This window comes from Kogia breviceps, chromosome 3 (assembly GCF_026419965.1).
Source record: "Kogia breviceps isolate mKogBre1 chromosome 3, mKogBre1 haplotype 1, whole genome shotgun sequence".
In the NCBI taxonomy this organism is placed as follows: domain Eukaryota; kingdom Metazoa; phylum Chordata; class Mammalia; order Artiodactyla; family Physeteridae; genus Kogia; species Kogia breviceps.
This window is the reverse complement of record NC_081312.1, coordinates 150,651,181-150,664,825: the sequence shown is the minus strand read 5'-3', so window position 1 is coordinate 150,664,825 and position 13,645 is coordinate 150,651,181. Positions and strand designations below refer to the sequence as shown.

Here is a 13,645-nt window from a genome sequence, read left to right as displayed (position 1 = left end):
CAGAGGGTCTTCTACATCCTTCCTTCTTAGAATTTAGGGAGCAGCCAGGTAGGCCAGATAGGGGTGGGGCTGACTAATCCATTAGGCACAATGCCTAAGGCACAGGAAAATATATTAATTTCTTTTAAAATCAGAAGAAAAAAAAGAATTTTTAGGCCAAAGAAAATGTCTTAATATATATTAATATATTCATCTTTATGTCAACCCAGTCATAAAATATAATTTAAACACTATTTTCATGGAGGAGGGAGCTCTTGAAAACAAAAATGCCAAAAATGCACAAAAGTCACAATGTGTGGTTGGAGGGGGTGCTTCTTCTACCACTGACAGCTCAGCTTAGGCCCCCAGGTATCTAACCTGGCCACCTCCCCTTTGAAGTCTCCCCCACAGGCTACACTTCGACTCCATGAATGGGCCCACCTGCCCCAGGGCTTGCCACAAAGGAGTCAAACAAGAGAAGCAAGGCTCTCAACAATCCCGGGGTCAAAACAGAGCCCTGCACCCGGGCTTGGGAAATGCATCCCTAGACTGTTACATACTTGGGCAAAGGGCAGTAGGGAGCTGGGAAGGGGTCCAAGAACTGTGCAGGAGACGGCGAGGGGCAATGCTCCTTTCTAGAGTGAGTTTATTAAATCCTTACAACCCCTCTGATACTGACCCCGTTTTACAGAGGAGGAAGCACGGGCTCAGAGAGGTTGAGGAACTTGCCCACGCTCACACAGCTGGGATTCCAACCTTGTTAGGCCCTAGATCTTTTTTTTTAGGCCCTAGATCTTGACACCCAAGACCAGGCTCCTTCGTTACAGATCCCTGGAACGCCTCCCTCAGCCACTGTGCGTTCCCGCGCGCGGGCATAAAGAGCAGCTCTGTACTTAGCACCCCACCGTCCCTGAGGGCTGTTCTCTTTTTCTCATTCCTGCTCTCTGGAAACTCATCCTTTCAGAGCTGATCCTATAGGCTCTCTGGGCCTCAATTTCCCCTTTGTGCGTGTGTGGGGGCAGGGGTCTCCTTCTAGTAACAAGGAAGAGGGAGAGAAAGAGAAGGGAGTGGCTCCCTTCCCCACCCCCACCCCTGGGGCTAAGGTCCCAGCCGGGTCTTCAGGGAAGCCCACCTCCCGCCTAGCAAGGTCCCGCGGCCAGGAGTGGGGCTCGGCCCCTTTAAATCCCGCGCGGGAACGCCCCGGGCCGGGCTGCGCCGGTCCCGGATCTGCAGCTGGGAATTTCTGGTCTCCGCGCGTCCTCCCGGCGCTTCCCCTCGCTGTACCCCACCTCGCGGTGCCCCCAGCCCCGCGTGCAGGCTCCTTGCGCCAGGCCTTGAGGGCGCCGCGGCCGTGGGGAGAATGAGCCGCATCTATCACGACAGCGCCCTCCGGAACAAGGCGGTTCAGAGCGCGCGGCTGCCCGGGGCCTGGGACCCCGCCGCCCACCAGGGGTAGGCTCCGCCCGCGTCTCCCCACCGCCTCCTGGGCCCGGCCTCCGTTGGCTCCCGAGGCTCAGCTTTGAATCCGGGCTCCCTGGTTGGCAGGGGGAGGGGGTGCGCTAGTGGGGTCGGGTGCGGGTGGGAGGAAAGGCACGGCTCGCCAAAGACCTCCCTGGCCTCCAGACCGCTCCTCCCTGCGGTCCCCTCGGAGCGCACCCCCCTGAGACACTGATCGGCGTAAAGCTCACCGAGGGTCGGTCCCGACTCCCAAGCCGGGCTCAAAAGGCGGTGCTTACTTCACGTCAGCCTTTGTCTCAACCCCACCCCGGTGACTCTAAGCTTCACCCCGCTGCCTTGCCTTCAGGCCTTTGCACAGGTCGCACCCCGCTCCGGAAGGGACAGTGTCCTGCTGGACGGCAACAGCGGGTGGGAGTTGGCCTGGCAGTGCTGGGGGAGGGGCAGGGCCTGTCTGGAGGGCGTGTTGGATCCCGAGGGCCAGGCCCTTCCATCACGGACGCCGAGGTCATGAGAACGAATGGACCATTCCATTTGCAATTACAAACACTAAAGAATGGAGGGCGTGGGGGGGCGGTAGGGGCAAGAAAGGTCCAGGGAGTTTTCGCTTTTCATCCCCATCCCTTCAGCTGCCCCCACCCCTCTCCCATTTCCGTGGTTCCAGAAAAGGAAGTCACCAGGTTCTGCCTTTATGAAAACTAGATTTGGGAAGCGGGGGTCCAATTCCTCTCAGTGAGGGACCCTGCGATCTTGGGGTCGTCACGAAACTTCTGAGTCTGGGTTTCTCCACTTCCAAAATGGATACAAATGAGAACAGGAATATGAAAGTGCTTTAAAACAGGTGCAAAGGGAAGATACTTTATAGCAGCTTAGACCCCGCCCCCCGCAACAAAAATTTGTTGAAATAAAAAAGTAAAGTCCTCCGGTCAGAATGGCCATCATCAAAAAAATCTACAAACAATAAATGCTGGAGAGGGTGTGGAGAAAAGGGAACCCTCTTGCACTGTTGGTGGGAATGTAAATTGATACAGCCACTATGGAGAACAGTTAAGGAGGTTCCTTGAAAAACTAAAAAAGAATTACCATATGACCCAGCTATCCCACTACTGGGCATATACCCTGAGAAAACCATAATTCAAAAAGAGTCATGGGTCTTCCCTGGTGGCGCAGTGGTTAAGAATCCGCCTACCAATGCAGGGGACACAGGTTTGAGCCCTGGTCCGGGGAGATCCCACATGCCACGGAGCAACTAAGCCGGTGTGCCACAGCTACTGAGCCTGCGCTCTAGAGCCTCCGAGCCACAACTACTGAGCCCACGTGCCACAACTACTGAAGCCCATGCACCTAGCGCCTGTGCTCTGCAACGAGAAGCCACCACAATGAGAAGCCAGTGCACCACAATAAAGAGTAGCCCCTGCCCCCTGCAACTAGAGAAAGCTTGCGCGCAGCAACCAAGACCCAACACAGCCAAAAATAAATAAATTAAAAAAATAATTTTAAAAAAAGAGTCATGTGCCACAATGTTCATTGCAGCACTATTTACAATAGCCAGGTCATGGAAACAATCTAAGTGTCCATCGACAGATGAATGGATAAAGAAGATGTGGCATATATATATACAGTGGAATATTACTCAGCCATAAAAAGAAACGAAATTGTAGTGAGGTGGATGGACCCAGAGTCTGTCATACAGAGTGAAGTAAGTCAGAAAGAGAAAAACAAATACTGTATGCTAACACATATATATGGAATCCAAAAAAAAAAAAAAAAAGGTTCTGATGAACCTAAGGGCAGGACAGGAATAAAGACACAGATGTAGAGAATGGACTTGAGGACATGGGGAGGGGGAAGGGTAAGCTGGGACAAAGTGAGAGAGCAGCACTGATATATATACACGACCAAATGTATAACAGCTAGTGGGAAGTGGCTGGGTAGCACAGGGAGATCAGCTTCGTGCTTTGTGACCACCTAGAAGGGTGAGATAAGGAGGGTAGGAGGAAGATGCAAGAGGGAGGGGATATGGGGATATATGTATGCATATAGCTGATTCACTTTGTTATACAGCAGAAACTAACACAACATTGTAAAGCAATTATTCTCCAATAAAGTTGTTAAAAAAAGTTAAGTCCTTTATATTTAGTAAACAATAGTTTACAAAGAGCCTTCATATACATGATTGTATGTCATTGTCATAGAAGCAGAGTGAGGTAGCTATTACTCTCTCATTTGGTGGATAAGAAGACTGAGGCTCTGGTTACAGTAACCCCCTGCAGGAGGGGCCGTAGCTCGGATTGCAGCCTGTCAATGTTCCTACCCTCCGGATGGTGCCCCAGCCTTTGGAACCCTCAGAGGAGTGGGGGCCCAGTGTGGGAGCCCAGAGAAAGGGGCTGCATCATACTGGGCCTGCCCAGGGACCAGGTAAATGGGAGACACACCTGGGACTTGCTTCTGTCCTGGTGCAGACCCTGACCTGGGCCGTCGCACTTGTGGTTCTTGCCTGAGGACTGACAGAACCAGTTGAGCCCTCATTTTCTCTCATCCTTAGGGGGAATGGCGTCCTGCTGGAAGGAGAACTGGTCGATGTATCTCGGCACAGCATCTTGGATGCCCATGGCAGGAAGGTGAGGATGTTTCCCTGGGGGCACCCGCAGGGCACAGGCTTCAGGGTCTTCACCCACCAAAGCATCTCTCTGCTTGGCTCTGCCAGTGCCAAGACTTGGGGTACAGCTCTTTTCTTGAGGGGCTCACAGGGCAGGTCAGGGGTGGTGGTGGTTGGGAGATTAGCAGCCAAAAGGGGCGACAGATGGAAGAGGGCAGTTAGGGCTGTGCTGGGTGCGATGGGAGGGCCTGGGTTCTTGCTGAGAAGACAGACCAGGCCCTAAACCCAAGGGGTGTATTTGGGGCCAGGACTGGGAGGGCTGAGAGCAGGAAAGGGTGAGGTGAGTGGTTCAGTACTCAAGCTGTGGGTTCTGAGTGGGCTGGAAGGCCTGCCTTCTGAAGAGGTCCTGTCACCTTCTGATGGAACAAATTTAGAGTGCTGGGAAGCTTGCTGGATAGGCAGGATGAGTGGCTCTTTATTCTGGGGCTGAAGGCCCAGCTCCTGTCCTCTGGCCTGGTGGTTCCCACTGCCTCCGGACCTGATGGACAAGGTCAGAGTAAAGTTATCTGCCTATGTGGATGCAAGGTCAACAGTGACCTTCCCCTTTAGGGGTACCAGCTCTGTAGCTGGGAAGTCATGTGTACTTTGAATTGTTTAAAATTGAATTACTTTATTTTTTATTTTTATTTTTTTTGTGGTACACGGGCCTCTCACTGTTGTGGCCTTTCCTCTCCCGTTGCGGAGCACAGGCTCCAGATGTGCAGGCTCAGCAGCCATGGCTCACGGGCCCAGCCGCTCCACGTCATGTGGGATCTTCCCGGACCGGGGCACGAACCTGTGTCCCCTGCATCGGCAGGCGAACTCTCAACCCACTGCGCCACCAGGGAAGCCCTAAAATTGAATTACTTTAAATGCACTGTTGGAGTTTGCTTTTAGAAGGCGCCTTGAAGTGACTGCATTTGCAGAGTGGTGAATATCTTAGCATGAGTTTACGCATCTTTTTTTTTCTTTTCTTTTTGGCTGAACTGCGAGGCTTGAAGGATCTTAATTCCCTGACCAGGGATCGAACCCTGGCTCCCTGCAGTAGAAGCGCAGAGTCCTAACCATGGGACTGCCAGGGAATTCCCTTACACATCTTTTAATATCACTGTGTGGCTGGGTGTTTTGGAATGTTGGATTTTTTTTTTTTTTTTTTTTGCGGTACGTGGGCCTCTCATTGCTGTGGCCTCTCCCGTTTTGGAGCACAGGCTCCGGAGGAGCAGGCTCAGCGGCCATGGCTCACGGGCCCAGCCCCTCCGTGGCATGTGGGATCCTCCCGGACCGGGGCACGAACCCGCGTCCACCTACATCGGCAGGCGGACTCCCAACCACTGCGCCACCAGGGAAGCCCTGGAATGTTGGATTTTTATTAAGCAGGTCACTGGTGTGGACCTGGACCTCCACGTGTGTAGGGGTGTGAGAGGGTTGAGGTGGGAGGAGGGTTGCTGAGTTCTGGACCTTTGTTTCCAGCCTGAGTGTGAAGTCCGCGTTGCTGATACCACCCGGGGCTTCGGTTCCCATGTCCATGCCCTTCTCCTCTTGTCCTCTCAGCCTCCTGGGGTTATGCCCTTTATCACCCGCCCATCTCAGATGTCCATGGGCACACCTGGCATTCTCCATCCTGTACTAGCCAGTGTTTCTTTCCTGAGCACTAATTCTAAATCTCCACCTCTCTCCCCCCAAATAACCCCACCCAGATGTGCTGACCACCTATCTCCTTGATCTGTAGAACTGAGCTCATTAAATCCCTTCTTGAGGCAGGCCAGAGGCCTGTGGCTACACACAGCTGGTTTCTCACCCACACCCCATGTGAACAGCCTCAGCTCCGGCTCAGCACTAGTTTCAGGTTAAGAGATGCTTTGCTGCACCCTCCCCTCCTGAGCACGCAGGTCAGCAGGCTGAGCACAGCAGTCTGGAACCCTAGCCAGCCTGCCCACGAGAGCCCAGAAGTAGCTGATGTGGAGCTGGCCTGCCTTGGCTGTCCTCCACAGGCAGAGTGTTTTCCAGCCCCTCTCCAAACTTGCCTCCTCTAACTCCTTCTTTCCTAATGATAGTGCACTAGATGCCCACCCCACGACCACCAGCCAGCAAACCTCCACTGTCTCCCCTCCCCCCTCCCCCAGGTGACTAATGCCTAGTCCTGCAGGCCTCCTACCTTGACCATTTCCCCCTCCCTTCCCTTCCTCTTTCCATGTCTGCTCACCTCACATGGGCCCTCAGGAACTCAGCCTGTCCTGACTAAACCTTGCACCCCCTCTCCTGCCTTCTGGCTGCACCCAGCGCCCATTCCTGCCCTGCTGCCAGCTTGTCTCCTGAAAGACGTCTCTCAGTCTCGCTGCTGTTCAAAAACCTTTCAGGATTCCTTCTAGTCTACCACATAAAATGCAAACTCCAAATTCCAACTCAAGGCTGATCCCCAACTTGCTTCCCCAGCCTGGACTCCCATGAGACCTCTAAGGGTCCTGCATTGCTCAAACATCCACACAGGACCTTGACTTTTATTTTATGTACTTGTCCAGGCTCTTAATATTCTTCCTATACCCTTATCCCACAGTTGCAGTTTCTCCCCACTCTGAGACCTTGCCTTCTCTGTTTCTCCCAGGAAGTGGTTTCCTTTTCTTTAATCTCCTGGTGTGTGTGTGTGTGTGTGTGTTTTATTATAATATTTATTTATTTAAAATTTTATTGATGTATAGTTGATCTACAATGTCATCAGTCTCCTGTTTTGATTAGGATAGCTGGCAAAGAGCATTTACAGCACATTTCATGCTTTATACTCTTGCTTGCTCCTTGAACCCTTACAATGTGCCTGAAAGTAGACATCACATTGTCTCCAGGCAACAGGGGAAACTGAGGCTAGGGGTAATTTGCTCCAGGACTCACATCTGTTGGAAGAGGCACAGTGGCTGTCCTCACTCAGAACTCCATTTCAGCTGCCCTTTCCATGGCATCTTGGCTGCTTCCGCTCCTGCTTCATGGTATTTGGACCCCTTGGTGCTCGGGTTATGGTTTTCTGTATATTCTTTCTGTCTCTGACATGTGGAGGCCTTGGGGACAGGCTCTGAGCCCACCCTCTCATGGACGTCTAGCCATGGTTCATTATGTGTGGCAAGTGCTCTACTAAACACATGAATGAATGAATGAATGAATGAATATGGGGAGTGGGAGCCTGTGGCCAGCTTGAATATCTTTTGGAGGTGGGGTGGGATTCTGAGGTAGAGAGTGAGGTTGGGGGGCTGCAACCGGAGCACGTGGGGAGTGTGTGTTGTGTTGGAGACTGAAGGGAATGAAGCAGCCCCTCACTCTCTCTCTCTGCTTGGCCCCAGGAGCGCTACTACGTGCTGTATATCCGGCCTAGTCACATCCATTGCCGTAAGTTCGACCCCAAGGGAAATGAAATCGAGCCCAACTTCAGCGCCACCAGGAAGGTGAACACAGGCTTTCTCATGTCATCCTACAGTAGGTACCCTTCGCCCTTTCTCCCTCAGAGTCTTCATACACTGTGGTCTTCCTTTGTCTCCAGGGGTCTCTTGGTCCCTAGAAAGTGTCTTCTCAGCATGGTTGGCCTTGAAGCCCACGTTTGGCCTGAGGCCCCCCTGGCTGGACTCTTCCTGCTCCCCATTCACTCAGAGGATCCCCAGTGCCCCACCTCAGTGCTGAGGACCTGGTTGCCATCCCAGCTCCTGCCATCTCCTGCATTCTGGCAGAATCGTCCATGAACCTGCCTTAGTGCAGAGCCCTGGCCAGGTGGCCTCCATTTTCCTGCCAAAATTCTCACTCGGTTCTTGGGCCCTTTGTGATCTTATTCCTCTTCCCAGTTTTGGCTGGAGAAGGACCTCCTTGCTGTCTGCCCTGTGTGAGAAGGTTTTGAGATTGAGTGGGTACTCATCATCCCTCTATCATTTTATCCATTCATGCTTTCAGTTGCTCATTAAGTATATGAACATTTAATGAGAATCCACCATGTGCCAGACCCTGAGCTGCATGTTGAGGGTTCAGGGACGAGCAAGGCTCAGACTTGCACAGAAGCTGTTCTCAGTCTGGTAGAGGAGATGGACAGGCCATGACTGGAGCCCTAGCAGGGGCTCTGAGCCCAGGCAGGTGTGGTTGGGGGAGGTGCCCTGGAGGAGGGAATGCCGATACTGAATCCTGAAAGACAAGCAGGTATCAGCAGGGTGCCAGGGCTTGGAAGGGTGTTTCAGAGAGGGGGCAGGGTGCCATGGGCATTCTGGGAACCGAGGGCTCCCGTAGGTGAAGAGCAGCCCTGCAGAGAGGGCACTCAGTTGAGGGTGCAGGGGAGCTCTGCGTGAGTGATTTTAAGTTAGGTGAGTGATATGATTAAATTTGCTCTTTTTTAAAATAAATTTATTTATTTTTGGCTGCGTTGGGTCTTCGTTGCTGCATGCGGGCTTTCTCTAGTTGCAGTGAGCGGGGGCTACTCTTCGTTGTGGTGCGCGGGCTTCTCATTGCAGTGGCTTCTCTTGTTGCAGAGCACAGGCTCTAGGCACTCGGGCTTCAGTAGTTGTGGCACATGGGCTCAGTTGCTCCGCGGCATGTGGGATCTTCCCGGACCAGGGCTCGAACTCGTGTCCCCTGCATTGGCAGGCTGATTCTTAACCACTGCACCACCAGGGAAGTCCAGATTTGCTTTTTAAAATCCCTGCGGAAGTGAAGAGACTGGAGACCAGGAGGCTGTTAGGAGGCCGTGATGGCATCTAGGAGGGAGATAAGAGGGCCAGGATTAAGGACTGGTCAGTGAAGATGGAGAGACTGGGCAGACTCAAGATAGAGGAGGGACCACGGCCTCCGTGTTTGTTTGGATATGGGGGGAGTCAAGGATGACCCCAGGATTCGGGCTCAGGTGCCAGGTTTGGGGGATGGAGGTGCAAGAGGATCGGGTTTGGGGAGAAGATATCTGTTTGGGACACATGGCATTAGCCACGTGGTGGTGCTTCCAGGTAGAGGTAGATGTGCACTAGGGACTTGGTACAGTTCTAGAACCCAGGAAGAGGGCTGGGCTGGCGGCAGGTATTTCGGAGTCATCACACATGGGTCATATTGAAGCTGTGCCAATGGACAGAGTCACCCAGGAAGTTGTCCTGGGGAACAGCAACAACGGGGGTGGACAGGGAAGGAGCCTCATAAGGAGCAGGGGAGGGAACGCTGGAGGGGTCTGAGCGGGGTGGGGCAGGTGTGTGTCTCTGAAGCCTAGTGAAGCCCAGGGGTGAGGAGTAGCGATGGGGTCAGGTGGTGCCCAAGGCCCAGTTAAATCGGGACTGCAGAGCATCCAGTGGCTTCACATTGACATGCTCCCCACTGACTGGTGGGGGGTGGACAGTGTCTAGAGTAGTGGGTGTCAGAGCCGGAATGCAGGAAGGTGGTAAGGAAAGATCCAAGAGCTGAGAAGGAGACGCATGTCCTGGAGGAGGTGGGAGGGGCTGAGGTCTGGGGCCCAGATGAGCTGGCCTGAGGCAGGAGGGGAGACACCTCATCCTTTGAGACAGATGGGAAGGAGGAGAGGTTTCTTGTGGTTCTAGGTAACTGGACAGGTAGGTGGTGGCCCCACCTCTGGCTTCTTTTATCTTGCGAAGTAGGAGATGAGGTGGCTTGTCTGGGGGACAGTGGGCAGGGTGAGGGTTGAGGAGGAAGTTCTCTGTGTCAGCAAGGTGTCTAGGGAATCCCAGAAGGCGTCTCTGACAGAGCTTGGCAGAGGTTTTACACCACAAATGGAGCATGGTCTGGTCTTCGGGACCCGTGGCCACCTGGGTATCAGTGTGGGGAAGGCAGCCAGTGGACGGCACTGGGGTTGCCATACTCTCAGCACTACAAGGTCTCACTTCTTAGTCTGGGACCGGGACTCCCCCCTCCATGCTGCCCCCACCCTGGGATTAGCAGATTTGGGACTTTCAGGGTAGGCGGGTGACAGGCTGTTGGAACCTTCCCTGAGCCTCTGCACTCTGCCCGAGCCAGGATGAGCAGGCCAGTAGAGAGTATGAGGACCACCAAAGTTTGCTGCTGGTTCCAGCAGACCCCACCCCAGCCAGGGAGTCCCTGAGAGCCCAGAGAGAACCCTGCCTGGTCACTGGGGTCTCAGTAGGAAGGCAGAATTGTGTGAAGGGCTCGAATCCTGCCTCCTCCACTGACTAGCTGTGTAACCTTGGGCAAATTACTTAACCTGTCTAAGCCTTAGTTTTCTCATCTGTGGATAGCGATAGTAAAAACATTGACACTTGCTGAGTGCCAGGCCCCATGCTAAGTGCTTTATGTGCATTCGATATTTCTTTCACACGTCAAGTCAGTCCCATTAGGTGGGTACCTCTTTTATCCCTATTTGTCAGGCACAGAGAGAGGTTAAGTAACTTGCCTGTGGTCACACAGCATGTAAGCAGATGTGCACCAGCCAGCCTGGCTCCAGAGCCCGTAGCCATAACTCCTCTGTGAGGCGTTCCTTGAGTACTGGCAGGATGGGAACTCAGAGCCCTACCTTCAGGTGGTTGTGAGCGTGTACAACACTGAGGCCTCACCTGCCTCCTAAAAAGCCCTCCTAGAGTGCTTGCTATTACAGTGATAATGACTGTCTCCTGCTGTGTGCCTACAGAGGTGGAAGCCAAGGGGAACACCGACAGACTCACGCCTGAGGCGCTGAAGGCGCTGGTGAACAAGCCAGAGCTGCTTGCGCTGACAGAGAGCCTCACCCCTGACCAGACAGTGGCATTCTGGATGCCTGAGTCAGAGATGGAGGCTGTGGAGCTCGAGCTGGGGGCTGGTGTACGGCTGAAAACTCGAGGCGACGGCCCCTTCCTGGGTGAGCAGGGCATCCCTCACTGTGGCCTGATGCTCCTCTATGGCCTGTGGGGGCTTCTGGCCTCCTGTCTGAGGCTTACCCACCCCTCCAGCTTCGAGTTCATGGAGCAGGCCACATCTGGCCTCCCCGTGGACAAGACCCCTTGAGATTTATTCCTAAGTCCCTGGGCAAGTGCCTTGGGGCCAATAGCTTGGACACTTTGGATCCTGGGGTGCTGCCCAATCCCATGGTTCCTGTGGGTGACCTCTCCTATCCATTGCCTTGGGGGTCCCATCCAGGGCCTCCGTGAGCACACTCAGGCCTGGGGGACCCCAGCAGAATGGGCCAGCCCCCACTATGTTTCTGCCACATGGAGAGAGGCCTTCAACTTCTCCTTTCAGATTCATTAGCCAAACTCGAGGCTGGAACAGTGACCAAGTGTAATTTTGCTGGTGATGGGAAGATGGGTGCATCCTGGACAAACAACATCATGGCCCAAAAGTCTTCAGAGGGGGCTGCAGTTGAGACCCGAGAGCAGGGGGACGGCGCCGAGGACGAGGAGTGGGTAGGTCCAGGGAGATAACCGTGGACCTGGTGTTAGTGTGGTTCATCTCCTGGCAGGAGTTTTGTATGCACTGGTTGTGGTTGGGTGTAGGACAAAGAGACAGCAGCATAAACTTTACTCCCCAGCTTTGGTGGAATTCCTGAGAGTGTGTTAGCATCAGGAAAATTCCCTCAAGGTATGAGGGGACCTTTCTTTTTGGTGGGTCTGAACTGTGCCAATCAACAAGAGAGCCCCAAAGATTTATGAAAGCAATGGAAAGAAGGATGCGCAGAGGGGAACCAAGGAGTCTTAACTCCATTAAGGCTCCAAACATTTCTACTTCAAGTGAATACATTAGCCATGTTGAGCAGCTGAATGCGCATTTTTTCCCCCCTTTGTTCTGGGCTCCCTGCCCAGAGTGGCTGGAAAATGGCTGACCTGGTCCTTAATCATTATTTTGGCCTAAAGTTCAGCCTCCTAGTTGATCCTCAGCCTACTCACAGTTGATTTGGTATTTTGAGGTATATTTCACCTGAAGATTTGAATTGGTGTCAAAAGGCCCCAGATTGAACGTTTAAAACAAAGTCTTAGAAAAATGGGCTCTTTATCTAGGTGATGAAGATGATGATATTTGCCAGAGAAAGCAGGGGCAGATAGAGGGAGTGGATTCCCTTTTGTCTTAATAGACTGAGTCTTGGACTAAAAAACAATTGGAGTTGCCAGGCTGGCTCCCTGAGCCAACACTAATGAGATGAGGCCAAGGCAGGTAGCCGCGGGCCCCACTGGTACCACTCAATCGAACTATTGTTTGTCTGATGACGGTAGAAGACTTTTACGAAATGTGCTCTGTTCATATCTCTTTACTTTACCTCTAGGACGACTGAGGTCAGTGAGAGATGGGGTGCCTCCGGGGCCCACTATTGAGCATTTCTTCCATCAACTTTCACTCTGGAGCTCGAGAGAGCAGGTCCGCCAAGCCTTACCTGGTTCTTCCTTACAGCCACTGTGGAATACCCTTTGAACAAGCTCTGCTAAAATCAAATGCAAGACCCTGACGTTAGACGTGGGGCCCCAGCCTGTGGCTCACGGAGGGTCCCTCCCTGGATGTGAGTCTAGCCTTCCTAGATATTTTCATGGTGGCCCTCACCCTGAGTGGCAGCCTTGTTTCTGGAGGCAGGCAGGGGGCAAGTCCCCCAGGGCAGTCAGAAGAACTGGACTTGGTTTTGGTGTAGAACTGGTGGGGAATCCCTCATCTGCATGCAGAATGGCTCAGAGGAGAAGTTAGCAGAGCCTCCTTCTTCTGTCCTTGTTGTATTTCCTGCTTTACTTCTGCAATTGCCCTCCTCCCCAGCACTCTGTGCTGTAGCCTCTGCCCTCCTGCTCAAGCCTCCTTGTCCCCTGGGCCCTTTTCAGTCCTCAGAGCTGCCAGTTCTTTATTCCTCCTCTGGTTCTCTGCCACCCTGGGGGTTCCTGTCTCCTGACCTCCTTTGGCTGCTTTCCTGGGAATGCTCTTTTCAGGGAGGCTGAGAGCATTCACAGATGTGGCCAGCTGGTCTCCATCTCTCTGACTCATTCTGCCAGGCCACATTTTGGACAACACCTTTTTTTCTTGTTTTGTACCTTGAGAACTTTTTACGAATGAGTAAATCTTCAGGAAGGATTCCTCTACACTGACTGTGTTATTATTAGGTATAAACTGAGCAACCTCCCTGTAAAAAGAAAGCCGTCTCTTCTTGGTCATGAACATTGCCTTGCTGGGTAGTATGCCCACACCCACATCTATGAAGAGATCTGGAGTTGAAATCTACACGTCCTAAGAATGGGTAGGGACTTGGTGGAATGTGGATCCTGCTTCTCGCAGGGAAAAGAGGGGTAAACTAACAATTATGGAGTCCCCTAATATGTCAAACACAGCACTAGATGCTTTCCATGATGATAATAGTCCCTGACTGTTGAGTGCCTCTTGGTTCTATTACTTGTGCCAAGCATTTCCAGTATCTTACTTAATTGTCACAACAATCCCAAGAGGCACATGTGATTATTATCTCCATTTTTTTTCACATGGTTTTCATGGTTGAGGTCCCAGCGTTTATTATCATGGTTCAAACTTTCATTTGCCTTCCTGCATATTTGAGCCAGGGCTCAACAATATGGCTGTGAGGCTTGGGGTTAACACTTCATTTAAGTCACCTGAAGTCACAGGTCACTGGACTGCCCTTGGGTCTCTTCTGTTCTTGTTGCCCTT

General features: G+C 52.6%; 1 protein-coding gene across 1 annotated transcript; it reads left to right on the top strand.

The window, feature by feature from the left end:
- The first annotated feature begins 1,181 nt into the window (after positions 1-1,181).
- ARPIN (actin related protein 2/3 complex inhibitor) lies at positions 1,182-13,354 on the top strand. Its single transcript, XM_059056643.2, has 6 exons — positions 1,182-1,431; positions 3,980-4,055; positions 7,399-7,531; positions 10,671-10,877; positions 11,258-11,421; positions 12,276-13,354. The coding sequence occupies exons 1-6, from the start codon at positions 1,340-1,342 to the stop codon at positions 12,282-12,284; spliced, it is 681 nt and encodes a 226-aa protein (XP_058912626.1). The 5' UTR covers positions 1,182-1,339; the 3' UTR covers positions 12,285-13,354.
- The last annotated feature ends 291 nt before the right edge of the window (positions 13,355-13,645 follow it).